The sequence below is a fragment of the Furipterus horrens genome, unplaced genomic scaffold (assembly GCF_987537825.1).
Source record: "Furipterus horrens unplaced genomic scaffold, mFurHor1.1.pri manual_scaffold_1, whole genome shotgun sequence".
NCBI lineage: Eukaryota > Metazoa > Chordata > Mammalia > Chiroptera > Furipteridae > Furipterus > Furipterus horrens.
In genome coordinates, this window is record NW_028327171.1 from 169,441,349 (window position 1) to 169,462,605 (window position 21,257).

A 21,257-nucleotide genomic window follows, 5' to 3' on the forward strand; every position below is an offset into this window, starting at 1 on the left:
GTAGAAAACATCATAGAATCGAAAAGCATTTAAAGTTTTATAGTGAAGAGCTTAACTCTTAGAATTAATGAAATATAGTAACTACCCATAGGGGAGTTTGAAGTACATAAACATCACTCTCTTGAATAATCTTTAGTAGGGCAAGTTACTACCTTAAAGAGCACTTAAAAGCAGCATCAGTATTCATTCATTATCCTCTCTTGACTGCCCTAGGGTATACAGTACTCATCCAGTGAAGAAGCTCTAATGTTTGCTCCATGCTGTTACATTGATTACAATGAGTCTGACTTGGAAAGTGTGCCACTGGGTACGAAATTGAAGAAAAAGATTTTCAAGGGTTAATTAACACTGATCCAAAATACAGATTTTTAAAAAACAGCAATAAATATACATGCAAACTAAAAAATTAGAATGGGTTAGGGGAAACAGTTGTCACTACTTATGACTAATATAAATTTTACAAAAAAATTAAAATGTCTACAATCTATCCATATGTATTGTATTTGCTAGGTATTTTTAAAAACAAATAATTTTGTTAAAAAATTAATAAAATACATAAAGGGTATTAATAAAATACATAAAGGGTATTTATTGTAAGATACAATTTTTGAGCTAGCAGAGATACTGGAAATCATTTAGTCCAATTACCATCTTACAGGTAAAGAAAAAAGCCCCAAGAATAAAGTTAAGTCCCAGAATCATAGAGTGAGCTAGAAGCAGAGCTAGGAGAAGAAATTCTGTTGACTCCTAGTTCATTAAACATATTTTAAACAAAAGGTTTGTCAAACTAAAGCTTTTATATAATATTAAGTATTCTAAGTATATTCGTCGTCGGCAGCCGTCCGTCTCGAGAGACGATGGTGTAGCTTCCTAAGAGTCTATCTGCACCGCCGAGAATGGCTGTGCAGTCCGACTCGGGAGTGACATGGTATCTGTCTCCTCCCGTGTTGAATCGACATCTTGCGATGACGCTGAAGCTACAGAGCCTGGGCAGGGTAATATGGAGGGTCTGCTGTTGCCCATGCAGCAGACCCCCCCTCTCTTCGCAGCTGAAGGGTCCAAGGGAAAGACGGAGTCGATACAGCTTGGGTTCAGGTGCGCCGCAGGAGTTGCCGGTGTTGACTACAACGTCAAACCGCCTTAGGGACTCCGGCTCCGGATTTTCTGTCGGGGTTTACTCCCTTAGCCTTTCCCCTGAAGAGGTATGCCGCAAGGCAGCGGAGGTTTTTTTGGAGTCAGAGTTTTCCTTCTCTGATGTACCCTGACTGGAAGATCGAACCAGCGACACTTAGCTCGCAGGCCGATGCTCAATCCACTGAGCTAAACCAGCCAGGGCACTAAAGTATATTAGGATACAGTAATAATATCTATTCATTGCTAAGATCCAAATTTCTCTCAATAAATTTAATAAGTAAAAAAAAGACTGAGTGCCCAATTAAATGAAATAATATTTTAAAGTCTATATTTTCCAACATGTACAATAAAACAAATTTAATTTTAAACTAAAGGTATATACTTTGTTTGAAAGAAAATGAAAATATATTACTATATTTCTAAGCAGACTAGTGTTTTAATGTTTATAATTTTTAACAATAGACAAAATTCAACTACTATATTGAAAACTTTCTTAAGAGACTGACAGACAGACTGCTGTGCTGATCTACCTGACATATTCACTTTAAGAGGTAATCAGCTAAAAATAATTTGCTATTCAAATCCTGTTATATATTATACTTTTGAAAACAAATTTTATCATTATCTGTCACAACTTAGTAGGAACAAACTATTCCATCGTAGTTCAAAATACATAATGTTTTTTAGAAACAATTTATGAAAAAGTCAGATCCATATTTCATATGTGCCACAAAAGCTCATCAGAGTAATAACCCTCCTTCTCCTGGGTGTTATCCTACCATCTGCTGCTCTATTACTTATCTTTATTTTGCAACTAATTAACAGCATAATCTTCTAAATTCAGCAAGTTAATTATCATTATTGTGGTCTTTGCAGCATCATCAGTCCTCATAAAGTCTTGTCTCCCCACCCCCAGAGAACATATGAAAATGAAGTAAGTTGGGAGAGAGTCTGTTTCTTTGGAGTGGGCTCATTAGGTGTCTGCTGATTAGCTTAGCATGCAGAGGCAGGTCAGAAGAATTCTGCTGAACATGAGGTTCCATGCAGGGCCCAACTAAGTTAATGCGAGTTCCTGAACATTTGCCAAGATGCCCTATGTCAGCTCTCAGTAGAAACCCCCTGCAGAAAACCTACTGGCTACCCACTGTGCAAAGATATTTCTGTTTGTCACACAACTCAAAGGAATGATTCTGGAGAATACTACTTAAATACCTTCTACATCTTCTTAAACAGAACTCCTAGATGATTAACATTCAGAAGGTTTACTTTTTGATTACAAACATTACATAAGAAAATCATTCTATTAGAAGAACAACAAAGACAGCAAATATTTATGGTTTATGTGCTTAATGACAAACAAAACCCCTAAACCTAAATTTGTTAAGATACAATGCAATTTTGTAGTAAAATAGATTCTACTAATTCTTGTGTAGTATCAAAAAGTACTAGAGAATTTTATGTCTGTTGGACTCCCACTTAATTTTTTTACACCACATTCTTACTTTTCCAAAGTCTTATTCTAAAGTTCTTAAAATTAAAAAACAAAAAACAAACAAAAAAACCTCGCTCTGAAGAAATTTCTTTAACAGAAAAGAAGGATCTTATGTCAATATTTATAGTGGACAGAAACAATGCAAATATACTATCTTCCTGTAAGCACTAGGCATCTGAAGATCAGGGCACCACAAAAGCATCCTTAGAACTCTTAGGCTACAAATAAGTTTCTCTTCAGCTATATAGTGTGCTATTCATTTTATGTGTTGTAATGCTGCCATCTCTCTTACATTATTTTTTAACCACAGGTCATTTTAGTAGAATCAGCACTGCTACAGTATGTAGCACATCACTAATAGATTGTGACCACAAAGATCAAATAAATCCTTAAGAAACACGCAGAACCAACAGGGAGAATGTTGTAAATATTTTCAGAGAGTTGAAAAAACCAAAGTAAAATCCAACTGAAGTAGTGAAAGAAGAAATTATAAGTTTCACTGAGGAGCTGCAGACTGGTAAACAGTCAGAAAAAATAATTATCATGTAACGTGAATATAGAGATGTGAGCTGGGAACCATGCATCTAGAAAGCGTGGATTTGAAGTTTTATCACTGATGGAGAAAGAGTCAAGTCCGGTGATCACATATCTGGTCACTAAGAAACCTCTGTGCACTGGGATATGAACCCAATTCCAATTTTCTTCAATTGGGATGATACAAATTATTTCTTCATTTGGTAAAGCTTTTTATTTTTAGCCCCTTGAAGTTTAAAAAGGTAAATCAATGACACTGACATTTTAATTCAAATTTAGAAATAATTTGTACCTTTTGGTATTTTATGTTCTAAAAGTAAGTAAAATAACAGATTATCCTTGGATTTCAGTTTAAAATGTTTGAGATTGATTTATTCCTGTGATTTTAGTTGAGGAGCTAAAATAACCTTACTAAGACTCTAAATCAGAGAAATATTTAAAAAAAACCATGCCTCATTATATCTGTTAACTTTAAATTTAAAGGTTATTAAGTACCTGGGAAAGTTTTTTAGACAACAGAGGTACCTATTGAAAAAATAGGATATATTAAGTTTAAAATAAAATTTAAGATGTTTAATTTTAATTATATTTTAAGCTCTTTAAAAGTGATACTTATATAACTAGATGTGTAAATTGGCCTTGAGAAGTTAGGGAAGAACTAAATTTAAAACTCTAATAAATCTAATATTATTTTAATTATGATGTCACACCAAGACACATCACAATTAAAATGCCAAAGGTTAAATATAAAGAGAATCTTAAAAGCAGCAAGAGAAAAGCAGTTAATTGCCTACAGAGGAGCCCCCATAAAACTGTCAGTTGATTTCTCAGAAGAAACTTTGCAGGCTAGAAGGGATTGGCAAGAAATATTCAAAGTCATGAAAAACAAGGACTGACAGCCAAGATTGCTCTACCCAGCAAAGCCATCATTTAGAATCAAAGGGCAGATAAGAACTTCCAGACAAGAAAAAAACTAAAGGAGTTTACCATCACCAAACCATTATTCTATTAAATGTTAAAGTGACTTATTTAAGAAAAAGAAGATCAAAACTATGAACAATAAAATGGCAATAAACACATAACCTATCAACAACTGAATTAAAAAAAAATGAAGCAAAGAAGAATAGAGACAGAATCATGGATACATAGAGCATTTTGATGGTTGGCAGATGGGAGGGTGTGGTTTAGGGGAATGAAAGAAGAGGTGAGGGGATTAAGAAGTACAAATTGGTAGTGACAGAATAGCCATGGGGATGTCAAGTACAATACAGGAAATGGAGTAGCCAAAGAATTTATCCACATGACCCATGACATGAACAAAGGTGTGGGGATTGACCGGGGTGGGAGACAGGGGGCAGGGGGGTAAAAATTGGGACAACTCTAATAGCACAATCAATAAAATATTTAAAAAAAAAATAATATTTTAAAAAGAAGTCCCTGAAAAAAATTATTCTTATACAAAAAAAGTCACCATTAAAACCATAAAAAAAAAAAAAAAAAAAAAAAAAAAAAATCAGCTCAATGATTTAACATAATCTTATCAGCACCTGTTGGGAAAAAAAAAATCAATAATCAATAATGTCCTTTTTAAAGGTAAGACTTTTTGACTCTCTTGATCACAGGCAACATCTGGAGGTAAAAAACCCTCAAAATTTAAGATCGCATCTGCTGAATTTCTTGGTATCCATGTTAAATAAGTGAAAACTGATAGAAATACTGTTATGTGAGATTGAGTCAAAATATATAAACATGAATTAAACTACAAAAACCAAACTATTTCTGGTTATTTCTTAAGGTTGGTAGATTCTTTGTACTTCTAAAATATAAGTATAGTTGATATTGATGCTAATGACATGCAAGCACTGAAAATTCTTACACAGATGCTAAATGTCCATTTTATGTTACTAAGACTGGGAAAAAAGACTAATAGTCAATAAAATATCAAACCAATAGTGAAGTGTGAAATAAAATAATTTCTATATTACAACAACAACAAAAACCCCAATTAAGCTTAATTCCTTCAGCATTCCAGGCATTGATATTTTGTTACCAGGTTCATGTTACTTGAATAGCATGGGAACAACTATGGTTTTCACAAATGAGCCAAATGCTAATGACATATTAGAAAAAAATAACAGGACAAATATATCGAAGGTGGTCTGTTACCAAACCATAGTATAATTAAAATATAAACCAATACCAAAAAGATAAAAGCCCCAAAATATTTGGAAATCATCTTTTTTTTTTTTTTTTTTTACTTAATCTATTTTATTTATAAAATAATACCACCTATTACACAAGAGTTTTTAAGATTGGGGATAAAAGCCAGATAAGATAATTGAGATAATTATCTAGAGAAAGTTATAAGCCAAATAGGTATCTGAGCTTCAAGGGCAGGTAACAAATATTTTCTTCTAAATAATTATTGTTGTTGTTTTTAATCTTTTTTTGTGAACCTTGGAAAATAAGTTTTGCTTCTCACTTCTGCTTCCAGTTCCACTTATCCTATACAAACAAGGAGTGCTGTGAAAATGGACTGACATTGCCAAGAAGCTACCAGATTACACAAGAACTGGGAATGGAGGTCAGTACATCCAAAGTCAACTAGAGGAATATAAGCAAGTATCTCAGAAAGTCTATGTCATATATACCCTCAGGCTAGCCCCTTTTTTCTCATCTCTTCTGAAAAACACTATGAAAAACACTAGGAGAGTCTTTTTCATCATTATATCACAAAAAATTTCAAACATACATCCAAGATGGAGAATTATGTAAGAAACATCTACAGTCTACCACTTAATATTTTACTATATTCCTTTGCATCACATCTCTTCACAAACCCATACCTCTATCCATCATTCATAAAGCCAACTTAATTTTTGGTGCATTTTAAAGTATAATAAGTAGCAGATATCAGTACATATCCACCTAAATATTTTATCATTCTTTTGGGGTTGAAATATACATATAAAAACATGCGCAAATTGTAAGTGGACCATTCAGTGTTTCCGCAAATGTACACACCTGTGTAACCAAAACCTCAAATACTGCTATACCCCAGAATGTTCTCCCATGCTCCTTCCCAGTAAATCCCACTAAACACAACCACTATTCTGATATTTTTCTACCATAGCTTAGTTTTACCTGCTCTAGAACTTTATATAAATGGATTTATGTGAAAAAAAAAAACAAAAAATTACGAAAAATAATTCTGGACTATCTTATTAGAAAAATGGCTTAAGTTGAAATCTAGTTTGATTAGATAAATACATCCTATGCAGGACTATTAAAATTCTTCAAAACTGAAAAAAACAAAAACAAAAAAATAAAAAAGGCAGATTAACTTTTCAAGAGAAGCCAAAGATCTGTATTTTCATTGGAAATATTCTAATTGTTAAAATTTACTAACAAATGCAAAGAGACATTTAAAAGACAAAGAGATCTGGCCTGGTGGTTCAGTTGGTTGGAATGTTGTCCCATACACCAAAAGACTGCAGGTTCAACTCCCAGTCAGGGCATATAACTAGGTTGAAGGTTCCATCCCTCAGCCAATCGATGTTTCTCACATCAATGTTTCTCCCTACTCCCCACACCCAGTATCGTTCTAGTCATGCAGATAAAAACTAACAATAAAACTCCACAGTGGATATATAGCCAAGAAAAATGAAGACACATCTCTCCACAAATCGTCGGCGGCGGCAGCCGTCCGTCTCGAGAGACGATGGTGTAGCTTCTTAAGAGTCTATCTGCACCGCCGAGAATGGCTGTGCAGTCCGACTCAGGAGTGACACAGTATCTGTCTCCTCCCGTGTTAAATCGATATCTTGCGATGACGCTGGAGTGTCCTCTCCAGTGAAGCTGAAGCTACAGAGCCTGGGCAGGGTGATATGGAGGGTCTGCTGTTGCCCATGCAGCAGACCCCCCTTCTCTTCGCAGCTGAAGGATCCAAGGGAAAGACGGAGTCAATACAGCTTGGCTTCAGGTGCGCCGCAGGAGTTGCCGGTGTTGACTACAACGTCAAACCGCCTTAGGGACTCCGGCTCCGGATTTTCTGTCGGGGTTTACTCCCTTAGCCTTTCCCCTGAAGAGGTATGCCGCAAGGCAGCGGAGGTTTTTTGGAGTCAGAGTTTTCCTTCTCTGTCTCCAGAAATACTTGTACGAGAATGTTCATAGCAGACTAACTCATAATGTCTAAGTAGCAGAAAAAACCCAAATATGCAACAATGCGTGAATGGATAAACTATAATATATTCATACAATGAAATATTAGCAATAAAGGAAATGAAATGCACAATAATGTGAATAAGTCTCAAAAGCATTATGTGGAATACAGTAAGACAGACACAACAGTAAGTACTATATAAATCCATTTTTACAACACACTTAAATAACGCATGGTTCAAAAGAGAAATGAAGGAAATTAAAAAACGAGTGATAATAAATATACAGCATATCAAAATTTTTGCACAGAAAAATATAGCCTTAAATGCCTATATTAAGAAGGTAAAAATATTTAATAAATCAATAGGAAGCTAATAAAAGATAAGCAAACTAAACCAAATTAAGTAAATAAAAGGGAATATTAAAGAAAGCAGTAGTGATCAATAGTACAAATATACTATTAAGAAAAACAAAGGCAAGCTATAGACTGAGAGAAAATATTTGTCAGAGTATACATAACAAAAATTTGAACCTTAGTATATATGGCAAGAATTCATATAACACAATAATAAAAGTAATCCAATTTAAAAACAGGCAAAAGATACCACAAAAAAGTCTACTCAAATTGGAAATGCAAGTAAAAAACCACAAGATACTGCTATATACTCCTAGAATGCCTACAAGGAAAATGATAAACAAAACAAAATATTGGCAAAAATGTGGGAAAAACTGGAATTCTCATGCAGTGCTTGTTGGAATGTAAACTTCTGGAAAAAGCTCTGGCAGTTTCTTATAAAGTTAAATGTATACCTACTCTCTGACTCAGCAATTCTATTATTTGGTAGACTAAATAAAAATATATATCCACAAAGAGTTATATAAAAGTGTGCATAGTAGTTCTATTCACAGTAGCTAAGCACTAAAAGCCAGTTAGATGTCTATCAACAGGAGAATAGAGAGAGAAATTTTGGTATATTCTATACATACAATGGAATACTACTTGGCAATAAAAAGAAGCAAACTAGGATATGCTCCGCAACATGGATAAATCTCAGACACATGCTGAGTTGGACACAGAGTATATATGGATTCCATTTATATGTAGTTCTAGAACTACTTACTGGTGGCAAACATCAGAACAGCTGGGATAACTGAATTGATTGGGAAGGAAAATAAACTTTCTGGGTAGATGTTAATGTTCTATACCGTAATAAGGGTCTGAATTACATGAATATACTTATCAAAACTGTACAGTTAAAATTGGTTCATTTCAATGTATGTAAATTTTACATTAAAAATGCCTATTAAAAATAATTGAGTGGGAGTAGGGAGTGATCTGAAATATAGGTAAAGTATGAATGGTAGTTATACTGCTAATAATTGAAGCTGGATGATGGGTACATGGGGGTTCATAGTCTTATCCTGTTTACGTTGTATATGTTTGAAATTTTCCATAATGAAATGTTAAAAGAAAATAACCTAATTTCTGAGTGTTTTATTTAATTAAAAAAGGACAAACTTATTTATTATTTCAATTAAAATAGGCAATCATCTAAATATAGCTGTTTCATATTAGCAAACTTCCAATAAGAAATTTATCTGGATTATTAAATTTAAGTGGGGCAATATGTGACTTCCCATGCTATTTGGGGGCCTTTGTTTTCCATATATAGACTTGTGAACATTATAGCTTTGGTATTTTTTAAGATACATAGATACAAAATACTTTTATTATTAGTAATTTAATTTCCTGGTAATGGAAAAAGTTATTTAGGCAAGTGCTAAATTTAATAGTTTCTACAAATGTGACTTCCTCTTGTAAGCCAAAGAGTATTTCTTTAAATCGGATTTGTTCCTTTTGAATTAATTTGTAAGAAAAAAAGCCCACTGAAGATGTAAAAATATTTTTAGATGCAGTGTACAATAGTATGATCTCCCATTTCTATTCTCAGTTCTCACTAATTCAATTTTTCTTTAGTACAATATATTTAAAATAAAAAGTATAAAAACAATTCCCAGTGAAGCTCTTTGGCTGTCGGGTGAAGATACATCTTATATTTCAAGCTTTGACCTAAACATGCTGTTATATGAAAAATTTCCCTCTCAGGTTTTCAAGTTCTCTCACTACAATCAATAACCAGCTAATTTTTACACTCCTCAGCCACCTATTATTCATTCAGATGATATATAACTTTTATTGTTAAAAAAAGTCATTACATGCCACTTTCAGACTGATCATTTGCACTAAGGAGAATAACAACAAAAAATTTAAAGACTTGGAATATATGATGGTTTTATGTGTACAAATTTATATCGTTAATGTAGTGCCTAGGATTGAAGTGAAGCAAATAATAGGTGTCTAATAATTATTTATCTATTGATTTCCTAATGATACATTCATTAATTGTTGTTAAGAAGAAATTGCCCTGAAGTACGTTAGACTGTAGAGGGAGAATTACACTGATATAAAAAAGAAGATGCACAGAAGAGGCACTGTATTGTACAGCATTTTGGAAAACCAGCCTAGCCGCTGGCTGCCATGCAAGTTGGTTGTGGAGGGAGAGGAAAGAACCTCCATTCCTGTTCTAGAATTCCATGGGGGCCATGGCATAATGCAAGGGACCCCAGCTGGCATTAAATCTCCAAAGGTGAGTGGGATATTCTTATTTCCTTTTTTTGGCATATGGCCCCTTTAAGGTCTCTTCCCAAAGCTGTCATGGAAATCCACACTCCCTATGTACAAGCTCAGTATAAAGAAAGTGCTATCCTAACTCTCACCCCACAGAGAGCTTTTCTAGAGGAGTTAGTTTACTATAGTCCTGAGGCTTAGGGTCGTCAGGGAATTTGGCGACTAATAAAACAGACAACACACTGAGTTAGCTTAGTGATGTCATTGAACACACTGAGTTAGCTTAGTGATGTCATTGAGCACACACTGAGTTAGCTTAGTGATGTCACTGAGCACACATAATTGCAGAATGATCCCAAAAATATTCTTGAGAACACCATATGAAAGAGTATCATGAATTAATATGCATTTAAGGCCTTCTCAGGTCCCACTGCCTTTTCCTTCAAAGCTTCACAACTCATGTGAGAGGAGGAAACAGTGTTCTCTGCCCAAAGCCATGATTTGAAATTCTGACTTTGTTATCCTTCAGGGATTATCACAAAGCCTTAGTGGATTCACTTACATATGATATAAAGTAGGGCTTACCATCATTTTAAATAAAGACACTAGATGAAATTTAAGACATATGAAGGGTAGAGAGAATTAAAAATAAAATAAAGCAGAAGCTGCATGTCTTCTAGCAAGAAAATTAGCAAATATGTAGGATTTGGAGCTAAGAGAAACCCCAGAAATCTAAGTTTAATCCCTTCATTTTACAGATGAGAAAAATGAGTCTCAGAAAAGCTGAAGTGGCTCAGTTAAGGGTAATAAATAGCAGAGGTATGATTAAAATTACAATAGGTCTCCTGACTCCTAATCTATAGTTCATTCCTTAAAACCAATTTCTTAGTGTCAAACACAACTCAAAAATATGGTTTTCCTTTAAATTATTAATTTGTATACCATTTCAGAATTCTTGTTAACATTGTTCAACAAATGTATATCACTGTTTAAAACTACAGTATTCCCTCACTTATCACGGGTATTACGTTCTAGACAATCCCCCCACACCCGCGATAGGAACCTTACATTTATTTTAGTATTTAAATATTTTTAAGGCTTTATAGACCCTTCCCACACACTTATAAACCATTCCCAGTCCCTTATTAACCTTTTCCACACTTTTATAAACACTTATGTTCTTAAACATATTCTACACTCTTAAACCTATGTAACTTTAACAACATACGTACACGGTACCGCAAAATCCCACGATATAGCGAAAAATCTGTGATAATATAATATTTTAAAAAATCCCACGATACAGTGAGGCCGTGATAAGTGACCCGAGATATAGAGAGGGACTGCTGTACTTATCAGCACTGCCTTCAGATGATTGCATCTAGTCGCAGCTGTAATGTTCCTGGCCTCCACTAGGAGGACAGTGTTTAAAAAGCCACAGCCAAAAACCAGACAAGAATCAGAAACGTATTCTCCTCCTCCAGCCATCCAATTACTTTAAAGCACCACTAACTAGTTACCATGCTAATAGCTGCTTTCCTTTTCCAAATTTTCTGGTTCTTCTAATAGTGTAATACAGTCCATAATTTTACAAAGTGTGGTCTGAATTGTGCATTTGAAGTGGGCTTTAATTAAAAAAAAAATACTATTTCAAAACAGGCTGAAGAAATAGAACAAATAAAATCTTGTTTACCATTTTTGCTTCTGACTGCACTGGTTGAGGCGAGGAAGGACCTGGAATTCCTGGAACACTAGGCACCATGGTGACTGGTCGAACGAGCTATGCAAGAGATAATTAAAAAATAACTGCTAGAGAATATATTCAAAATGAGATTTGTACTTTATTTTCAAAATGGCTGCTATAAATAATTTGAGACTTCAAATCAGAAAACTGTATCTCTGCCCTAAACCATTATCAGTCTTACACCCTGATTTATCCTTCAAAAGCTGTCCATTTCTGACACATTTCCTTCCCTAATCTTAAATTTTCCCAATTTTTTAAATGGTTTCTTCTTACAGAAACTCACAGTATTCAAAATGATTAACACACAATTTCTCACATATCTGTCACTCTTCCATTTTGAGTGTAAAAGAAAATGTCAAATCTTGTGACAACTATGCATAAAAAGAATTTCAACAATAAATTATGCTTTTCTAAAATATGTAAGATTTTTAGAATATATAAAAATATATTACCATACTGCATAATGACAAAAAAAAAAAAAAGAAGAAAAAATAAAAGCCCTCATTACCTCTAATAGTTTCTCTAACAACCTGCCACAGATTTTTCCATTTTGGTTTTTGCCTTTTTTTTAACCTAGTATCAACACCAAGTGATTAGCTATTGTGTAACTAAAATATACATCCTTTTCATTTCAGTTTCTTTCACTACAGTTACATTTCACAGGATAACCATAAATCTCAAATACAGGGCAAAAATGTTTCTTTCTCAAGAATATCCTCAGAAAAGAGGAAGAAGTCACCTTATATTTAGTCTTCATTAAGTTTCTCAAATAATGCATTTTGAACAGCAAAGTTTTGTTTAAAGATCACATAATTTTGAAAATGTTTTAATCAATGCTGATTCTCAGTACTTAGAAATGTCACTTGGAAGAGTTAATAAAGTATTTAACATTAATTTTAGTACTATTCTTGGTATAATCTCAGTAGAAGTGTTGGAAGTTACTATAAGAAGGCTTTTAAAAATAATTTTTAAAAGGGATGCAATAGCCCTGACTGGTGTGGCTTAGTTGGTTGGATGCTGTCCTGCAAAGTGAAGGGTCACCAGTTCGATTTCTGGTCTGGGCACATACCTGGGTTGCAGGCCCAGTCCCCAGTTGGGGGCATGTCGGAGGCAACCAATCATTGTTTTTCTCCCTCTTTCTCCCTCCCTTGCCCTCTCTAAAAATAAATAAATAAAATCATTTTTTAAAAAAGATATACAATAAATGATTATATTGTACTAACCAGAAATATCTATCTACAAGGTAAGAGAAGAACTCTTTTTATTTTATGAATGAGTATTAAGGCTTGGGGTAAGACTTTCTGAAAGAGAAAAATATATTTAAAAAGTATACTGAAATTACTTAGGATAAAAATGAAAATTATGTGTTTTGGAAAAGTGTGCCAGATGTCTTAAAAAGTGGTTCTAACAATGAAGACTTTCGTACTGAAGACATATTTGTAGAGTTTGAATATTGTTTTATGAAATGTGAAAACAGGAAAAAAGCATTACTTCCAATGTTTTTAAATAGTCACTAAACTGTTAAATACTATAATTAGATATTTACTGCCTATGTCTTTGAAAATTTATAGAATTAACATGCCCCTCAAACAACTATTTAAAAAAAATTTCTCATTAGGAAAGCGGGGAACTATTGTTTTAGATTGTTTAGACTGTCACATGCTTGAATAGCCAAGTAATTCTATAAATCCACTTGACCAGAAAATCCAGAGTTTTTATAAACAATCTCTACTTGAAATACCAAGGAGTTATCTGACAGGTGTTCTATTATAAATATCCCCTTAAAGAACAGAAATCTGTGTTAATATTTGAATTCTACAAATCTAGTCAAATTGAAATGGGTTGACCAGGAATAACATTCTTGATATTAAAAACACAACAACAAAATTTTTGGAAGATGGAAAAATGTTTTCTATCTATTTATATTTCCCTTGAATGGCATATGTTATCATAAATACCAAAGAGTAAATACTATTTGCCACTAATAGATATTTTGTGAAATTCATTTTCATAAACCAATCAAACAGCCCCAAGTGTATTTTCTGATTACAAAGATAAGTTTTGCTATAACAAAAAGTTTTAAATAGTCAAAATCTCAAACTCACTGGGACTGCAGCTGGAACATGCACATTAGAACTTGTAATTGATGCAGGAATAGCAACAGGCATAGTCTGTCCATTGGGAAGATGTAACAGAAGAGGAAATGGACCTGGTACAGGACTAAGAAAAATAAAAGAAGGTAAATTAAAGAAAAGATATCTGTATCAATCATCTCTAAAATCAGAGAGTATTTTTACTTCTATTACCATAACATTTAAAAATAAATGTTCTAACCAATGAAAGCAAACTGTAAAATTTAATTGCTTTTAATTGCATCTTAAATGCAAAATACGTGTAGCCATGTAGGAAAAAAAAAACAGGAAAAAAATGGAAAAAGTTATGGATTTACTTAGGACACTCTCCAATATATTAAATGAGAAAAATTCTTATCAAAAATTTCTTCAGAGTTACCTGTCTAAAAGAAATACCATCTAAGTTTTAGGTATTTATTTTCTCATTTTATATATAACAGGTTTGTTCATAAAATGTCCAGCCATTGTTAATATAACAAAAATGGTTTGCATGACATCAACATAACCTGGCAGCCAAGGAGAGTAGACTGGAATGTGCACGTGTGAAATATGATGACTTCACTGTACTAGTCAGTGGGGTTGGTAGATGCTACTGAGTGAGCATGTGTGCTTTGTGAACATCACATTCAAAATGAGTGAGTAGAGCAATGAATCTACATCAAATTTTACTTAAAGCTTGAACATTCTTCTGTGGAAACTATTCAGATGATTCAGAAGGCCGCAGCTATGGGCAACTGGTGACTGGCAGCTTCACCATGACAATACACACACTTGTGCATCATGTCTCATACAGAATTTTTGGGGAAACATCAAATCACCCTTAGCCTCCCTACAGCCCAGTTTTGGCACCCCAAGACCTCCAGCTTTTCCCAAAACTAAAATCACCTTTGAAAGGGGAGAGATTTCAGACCGTTGATGAGATTCAGGAAAATACAACGGGGCAGCTGATGGTGACTGGGAGAACTGTGTGAGTTCCCAAGGTGCTTATTTTGAAGGGAACTAGAGGTGTCATTGTCCTATGTTTCTTGTATCTTATATCTTCTTCAATAAATATCTCTATTTTTCATATTATATGGCTGGATACCTTCTGGATAAACCTCGTAAATACATACATATCTTGTATATTTAATAAAAAATTACCCAAGTACTTTTTCCAAGAATCAAAGTATGCAGAATGATTCCCCCTACATCTCTCTCCCTCTCTCAATAATATGACAACAAAAACTTAACAATTCATATAGGTCAATGATTGGCTCAAATCACTTACACAATTGGCCTGTTGGAGGATGGTGCCTGGGTGATTACAGTACTAGAGGTCGGTGAAGGTACTGCTTGCTGAATAATTACACTTGAGTCAGAACTTGTAAGCAGCACATTGGGAACCTGTAATGATGGTGGACGAACAATAGCTGATGTTGGTTGTGCAGTTTGTGCCAATGGTACTTCCTATTTAGTAATGAGATAGAGAAAGAGTGAAATTTAAAAATGCAAGTCAATTCATGTACTTTAATGAACAGAATATAGCACACTTTGAAAAGCATCCACAGGATAATACTTAATACCCTCCAAAGTAAATTAATATCTAAAGTTAATTAAAAGAATATTTTAGAGGCAGCTCTAAAGTTTCAAATGCTATGATCATATTTTATTTTAAAAACATCTGAGTGGCTTTTTCAGTACAACTTGTTTTCCTATCAATCCAGAAATAAGTTAGGCTGAGCAACTTGGCTATGATACCCTGAGAATTTTAGTAAAAAATAAAAATACAATCCATTGTCATGGGATCATAGAACTTAAAACCCAGAAGGGATTGCCTAGTTCTGCTCCTCCGTTATACGATAAAGGGGGAAGGAGATCTAGGGAGACTGTGTTATGCCTGATACAAATTCAATAACAGAAATACTTTAAAAAAAATTTAAAGTGCCCTGGCCAGTGTATCTCAGTTGGTTGGAGCACTATTCTATAAACCAAGAGGTCACAGATTCAATTCCCAGTCGGGGCACATGCCTAGGTTGTGAGTTTGGTCCCAGGTCAGGGTACATACAAGAGGCAACCAATCAATGTCTCTCTCTCACATCATTGTTTCTCTCCCTCTCTCTCTCCCTTCCTTCCCCTCTCTCTCAAATCAATAAGCATGTTCTATGGAGAAGATTAAAAAAAAAAAAAAAAAAAGGAATGCAAATGTTTGCTTTAGGTAGGTATCCCTCCATTATTAATAATTTCTCAGTATCAAAAGGCCAAAAAATAGTGATATTTTGAATATAAAATACATAATTATAGAATTATAAAATAAATAGGAAATGGAATGAGAATTTTCCAAATTGAAGAAAAACATAGAATTTGTGACTTAGCCAGGACCTTATGGATGGTCTTTTTCCCCGTTTTGCAGATTAGGAAACAAATAGATGAAGGGCGTTACCCAGAGCTCCTTAACTAGGTTAGTATACAAATTGGGTCTGCTGTGTACTTTGAATTGGCCTTTATGCTGCCACTTATTATCAAAATCTTATTACGCTACCATAGTAAGATAAACTATTACTACTGGAACTTCATCTACTCAACAAGTTTGAGAATTTATAATATTCTCAAGAACTAGTGAGAAGAGACAGACAATAAACAAGTAAAACAAAATTACAGCCTGAAATGTGCTATACAGTAAAAGTACAACATAATAAATAATGAAAGATTAACTGAAAGAAGGTGCGAGATGGCGACTTTAGATAGTATAGTGAAGATGAACTTCTTTGAAAAAATGGTATTTGAACTGATACGTAAAGGATAAGGAGAACATTCTAGGGAGAAGGAATCAACACCAAGAGTAATCACAAAAGAGCTTGCAATATTTGATAAATACACCAGAGTACCAGAGTGGCATGAGGTGGGGTTGGATCAGTAGACAAATCCAGATCAATGAGGGCTAATGCAAGCAGTGTGAGTTACCTTAAATGCAACAACAAACCACTGAAGGATTTCAAGCAGGGAAATGACAATTTATTGTGATGGCTTGCACTAAAGTGGTGACACTGAAGACAGGAGAGGATAAATTGATATATTCAGGAAGTAGGTCTGATAAGATTTACTGTCAGTTTCAGTGTAAAGGAAAAGAAACATTAAGGATTCTTGGTTTGAGCAATTAGATGGATTGGAAGAAAATAGGCTGAGATAGGAAAAACCATGGAAAGAATCCAGGGCTCTAATTTAGACATAGGAAGTTTAAAATTGAGCCCAGGTGGTTCCAAGTTACCAGGCTTTCAAGATCCAGGAATGAGGACCTAAACCACCTACTACAGGCCTTGGACTAAGACAGTATCATCATCATCTTTGTTGCTGCTACACAAGATCCATTGCTGAAAATGAGAAACTATGCTGTCAACCCTTTAAAAGCCTAAATAATAAATAACCTTTGTTCAATTTCTCACTGTAAAGATTCTTAATTAAGCCGTTACTGTATAGTTGTTAAAATTAAAATAGCAAAACCCAGAAAAAATAAATTTATAAATTTATATATCCTTTTAAAATAAGTTTTATCTAAAATGACTGTGCTCCCTTAAAAATATTCTGTGTGTAATAAAAAGCTAATTATCTATAAAGATAGAATCTTCTTTCCCTGAAATTTCTATGAGTATTCAAAGGCTTTCCCATATAAAACTATTACAACCTGACACTGAGTTAGGTACAATTTACTACTTTAATATTTATGTAGATCAAATATTAATCTTTATCTAGGGTGTTAATTTTTCTACTTAGTTTGTGTTTTTACCATAAATACACATTTCTAACCTTTTCATCACTGGTAGTAGACTCGGGGTGAGGTAAAGGACTATCTTGGTGAGTTGTTTCTACAACAGATGGCTCCTCAATTTTGCTTCTTATGATGGGTGTTGCAAGAGGGGATAAATCTAGAGGCATCTAAGATAAACATAAGCATTAAAAAAAAAAAGAAGTTAAAAAATTAACTTAGTCTATCAAAAATAAGGAAGAAGTGTAAACTATAATTGTTTTTCTGTCATAAGTACTCTCTAATATCATGATTAACAACATACCTTTTTAATGTCGTCTTCTGAGGCTTTCTTGAATTCATTCTCAAATGGACTTGCCAATTCATTAAACAAACCCACTTCTTCACAGTTTTTCAAGAATCTTGTTGGTGTTGGGGTCTGATCTGAAATAAATGTCAAGCAGCAATCGCACAGATTTAAATATCATAAAGAACCCTAAAATATACGTAGTAAATTAACAAATTAGCAGGACTGGTTCAGTCAGCTGTTAATTCTCTTTGGAAAGTCCTCTTCCTTCAAAGCAAACGAAATTCGGTTAAGTACCTCCTGCAGTTCAAGATGTTTTCTCCAAGTTTATGAACCATGAAAGAAATCCTTCTTGTTCCTTAGTCCACACTTTCTGAGTAGAGTGACATAAACATCCTCTACTCAGAGACCACCTATTATCATTATTCAACACAGTAAGAAATTTTTAATAATTTACATTAAAAATTATGTTTAAAATATATGCAATTTGGGGAAAACTAAGACAAAAGGAGCTTGTGTATTCACTCTAACATGGCCCTTCCACTAGCGTTCATAATCTATTATGAAAGCATGCTTAAGATAAAACAATCTTTAGCAGGTATATCAAAATAGTACAAGAAAAAAAAGGTTAAAATAAGAGCCATGAAACAAACTAAAACAAAACCCCTCTTATTACTACCTATTGAAGCTAATTTTCGATTTTAATCAGTTTTCAAGCTTGTATGAGGACCTAGCTATGTAAGTCAAATTTATATTCTGAGAACTTGAATTATTTTCACTATATTTGAATATTACTCATCCTATTACATTAACACATGTACTGGATGTATATATGTACATGTGTTGGTTACAGAACAAATAACTATTAAGGTCCACGTGTAATAAAAAAACAATAAATTTATTAATTTTGCCTGTTAAGTCCTATTATTTTCAAGGCTATTTATTCATGTTGATCAGAGTTGGTAGCACACTGAAATTCTATTTACATTTTATGTCTTTTAGGGCATCAATTTTATAGGTTATAAATGAGTGCAGGATAAACGAAATAAAAGTATAAGGATAATTCTTCATTTAAGATAAAAAAAAACCCTCATATAATCTTTTGTGAAATATATTTGTTAATTATTGTCCCTAAATTGGGCATTACTTACTGTTTTAATTTTCATCCCCACATATATACTAATAGCGCATTATATTAGAGGACTGATATGTTTACTACATAGTTAGTGTTAAAATGACTATTTGTCACACACATTAGACATGATGTAGGCCTATCGCAGATACTATTAGTATTAACAGACTTACTAAAGAGACTTGTATCATCCTTTTTCCTATTAGTCTGCAACTTATATATCCCCTACCCACCAAAAGATTTCCAATATTATATTATACAAGGGTTCATCGTATGTATATCAGCTTAGGTCTATCATGACCAAATTAGTAAACGGAATATAAATTTGAGTCTCTTGTTCACACTTAAAGGGTTTACACTTAAAGGGTTTACTTATCTAGGCTCAACAAAAGGCTCCTAATTTGTGTTAAATGAAGAGAAAAGTCTTAAAAATATAACACACATGCATAAATCACTTTTATCAGTGATTATTGGAATGGTCAGGCTTGAGAAAAGTCAACACAGGCAGAACTGTTTAAACATGCAGATGGCTTATGACTGCTGATCATCAAAAATATATATTATACACATCATGCACTCTTATTTATATAGTAATGCTAAACTACTCACCTTGACATGTTAGTAAAAAAAAACACGGTTAAGTGCTGAGTTTGAATGTGTTCTATTTTTCCATTATATTAAATGCAAACAGGAAAGTAATTTCTAGAAAACAATCTCAAATACTTTTGTATTTAAAAGTTACAAAGAGGCAGTCAGTTCTAGAGAAGCAAAGACTTTTATGCCTGGGAGAGTGAACGTTCCAGGTTATTGCTGTTATACTGCTTATTTGACTGTTTTTGGTTCTGGCCCATATCTGAGGTACAACACTCTAAAGAAATGCACACCACACTCTTTTTGCCTTCCTTTTACTTAATGGAATTGAAGATAGGTTGAACATTTCCGTAAATTTTTCATAAATTATTTTCATAAATTACCAACTTTTTGTTTCCTCTAATCTTTTCATTACAAAAATTGTGATGCTAAATGTACTGGAAGAACAAATTGATATTTGCCTCATTATCTCTCCAAAGACTGCATATGAAAATTCGATCTCTACATTTGGGTAATTATTTAAAAGTATTAGTAAAATCAGTATTCAGTTATAAATGCAGACTTACAGAGAACAATCTAAGCTTTACATGAGAAAAGTATTTAGTGTTATTCTGAATATTTATGATACGTGAATCTATGGTTATGACACCAAATGTCTGAAATTCATATAAATATATTAAATTTCACACAGATCTTTTTCTTACCACAATAAAGTATGTAAAATTAACCAAGATTACACATATTACGTGTGTGTACATATACACAGATGTGTACTTATATATTTAAATAACAAAAAAGGGGCAGCTAACAGTATGGAGGACAATAAACAAATTCATAAATTGGATTTCTCTCTTCACATACTGTGAAAGATAGTATCTGCTTAGGTGATCCTGTATGTTCGCAGAATCAACATACAAAAACACTGACTCAATTTAGGAGAGTATTTTACTAACACAGCTATTTAGTCCAAAAAAGAAATAGAAACAAAATCCTAACAAACAAATAGGCTAAGTGCTCTTTCTCCAAGAGGAGCGTGATATTTTCTATCTTCACACAGCACCTTAGACCAGGTATGAACGGCTAAAAGAGCCAATGACCAAACATCACATTAGTTAAATTATCTATTAAATGTAAACTTTGGAGATGATATAAATGCTCCCAGGTTTCTAATTAACTTCCACAAAATTGACATTGAAATCTACATTTGAAAACCATACAAAATAGTGAAATGAATGTTCAGAAGGAAACATGGAGATGTAATGGGTAAAATACATGTTGCCAACATTTACTGTAAATGAAGTCACTGGAATATCACCAGACTATTATTTACATAGAATACACAAAAATTGTGCACATTCCAGATGAAATATGTATATAAGCTATTAATAAAAGCATATACTAACCAGCCACAATGACACTGTCATTACGTGCTGGACCAAATTTCAGTGTCATCTCATGTTTATGTTTATGGACAGCCAAATGATCCTCGTTGGTAAAACGCTGTGGCAAAAAGTTTTAAAATATAGTTAAAATTTTCAATTTGATCAAATAAGTAAAATAAGGAAATTCATTTCCACAACATGTAAAACCACCATTAACAATGAAATAGCAGTTTGTTAACTATAAAAGAATTTATTGTTAGTATAAACATACTAGATTCAAATAATCATAGAGAAACCCATT

At 33.3% G+C, this 21,257-nt stretch overlaps 1 protein-coding gene across 2 annotated transcripts in view; it reads right to left on the reverse strand.

The window, feature by feature from the left end:
• Positions 1-21,257, reverse strand: part of ATF2 (activating transcription factor 2) — a 75,884-nt gene that overhangs the window by 21,704 nt on the left and 32,923 nt on the right. Inside the window, exons 5-10 of one of the 2 annotated variants that reach the window (XM_090280842.1) lie at positions 20,978-21,074; positions 17,870-17,988; positions 17,607-17,735; positions 15,094-15,209; positions 13,800-13,914; positions 11,644-11,730 (exon numbers count right to left, since the gene is read on the reverse strand). In XM_090280842.1, coding sequence (XP_090136968.1) covers positions 11,644-11,730; positions 13,800-13,914; positions 15,094-15,209; positions 17,607-17,735; positions 17,870-17,988; positions 20,978-21,074 — 663 coding nt within the window. Of the gene's footprint in view, positions 1-11,643; positions 11,731-13,799; positions 13,915-15,093; positions 15,273-17,606; positions 17,736-17,869; positions 17,989-20,977; positions 21,075-21,257 lie in introns of both variants that reach the window. The other variant, XM_090280835.1, reaches the window with a different exon arrangement.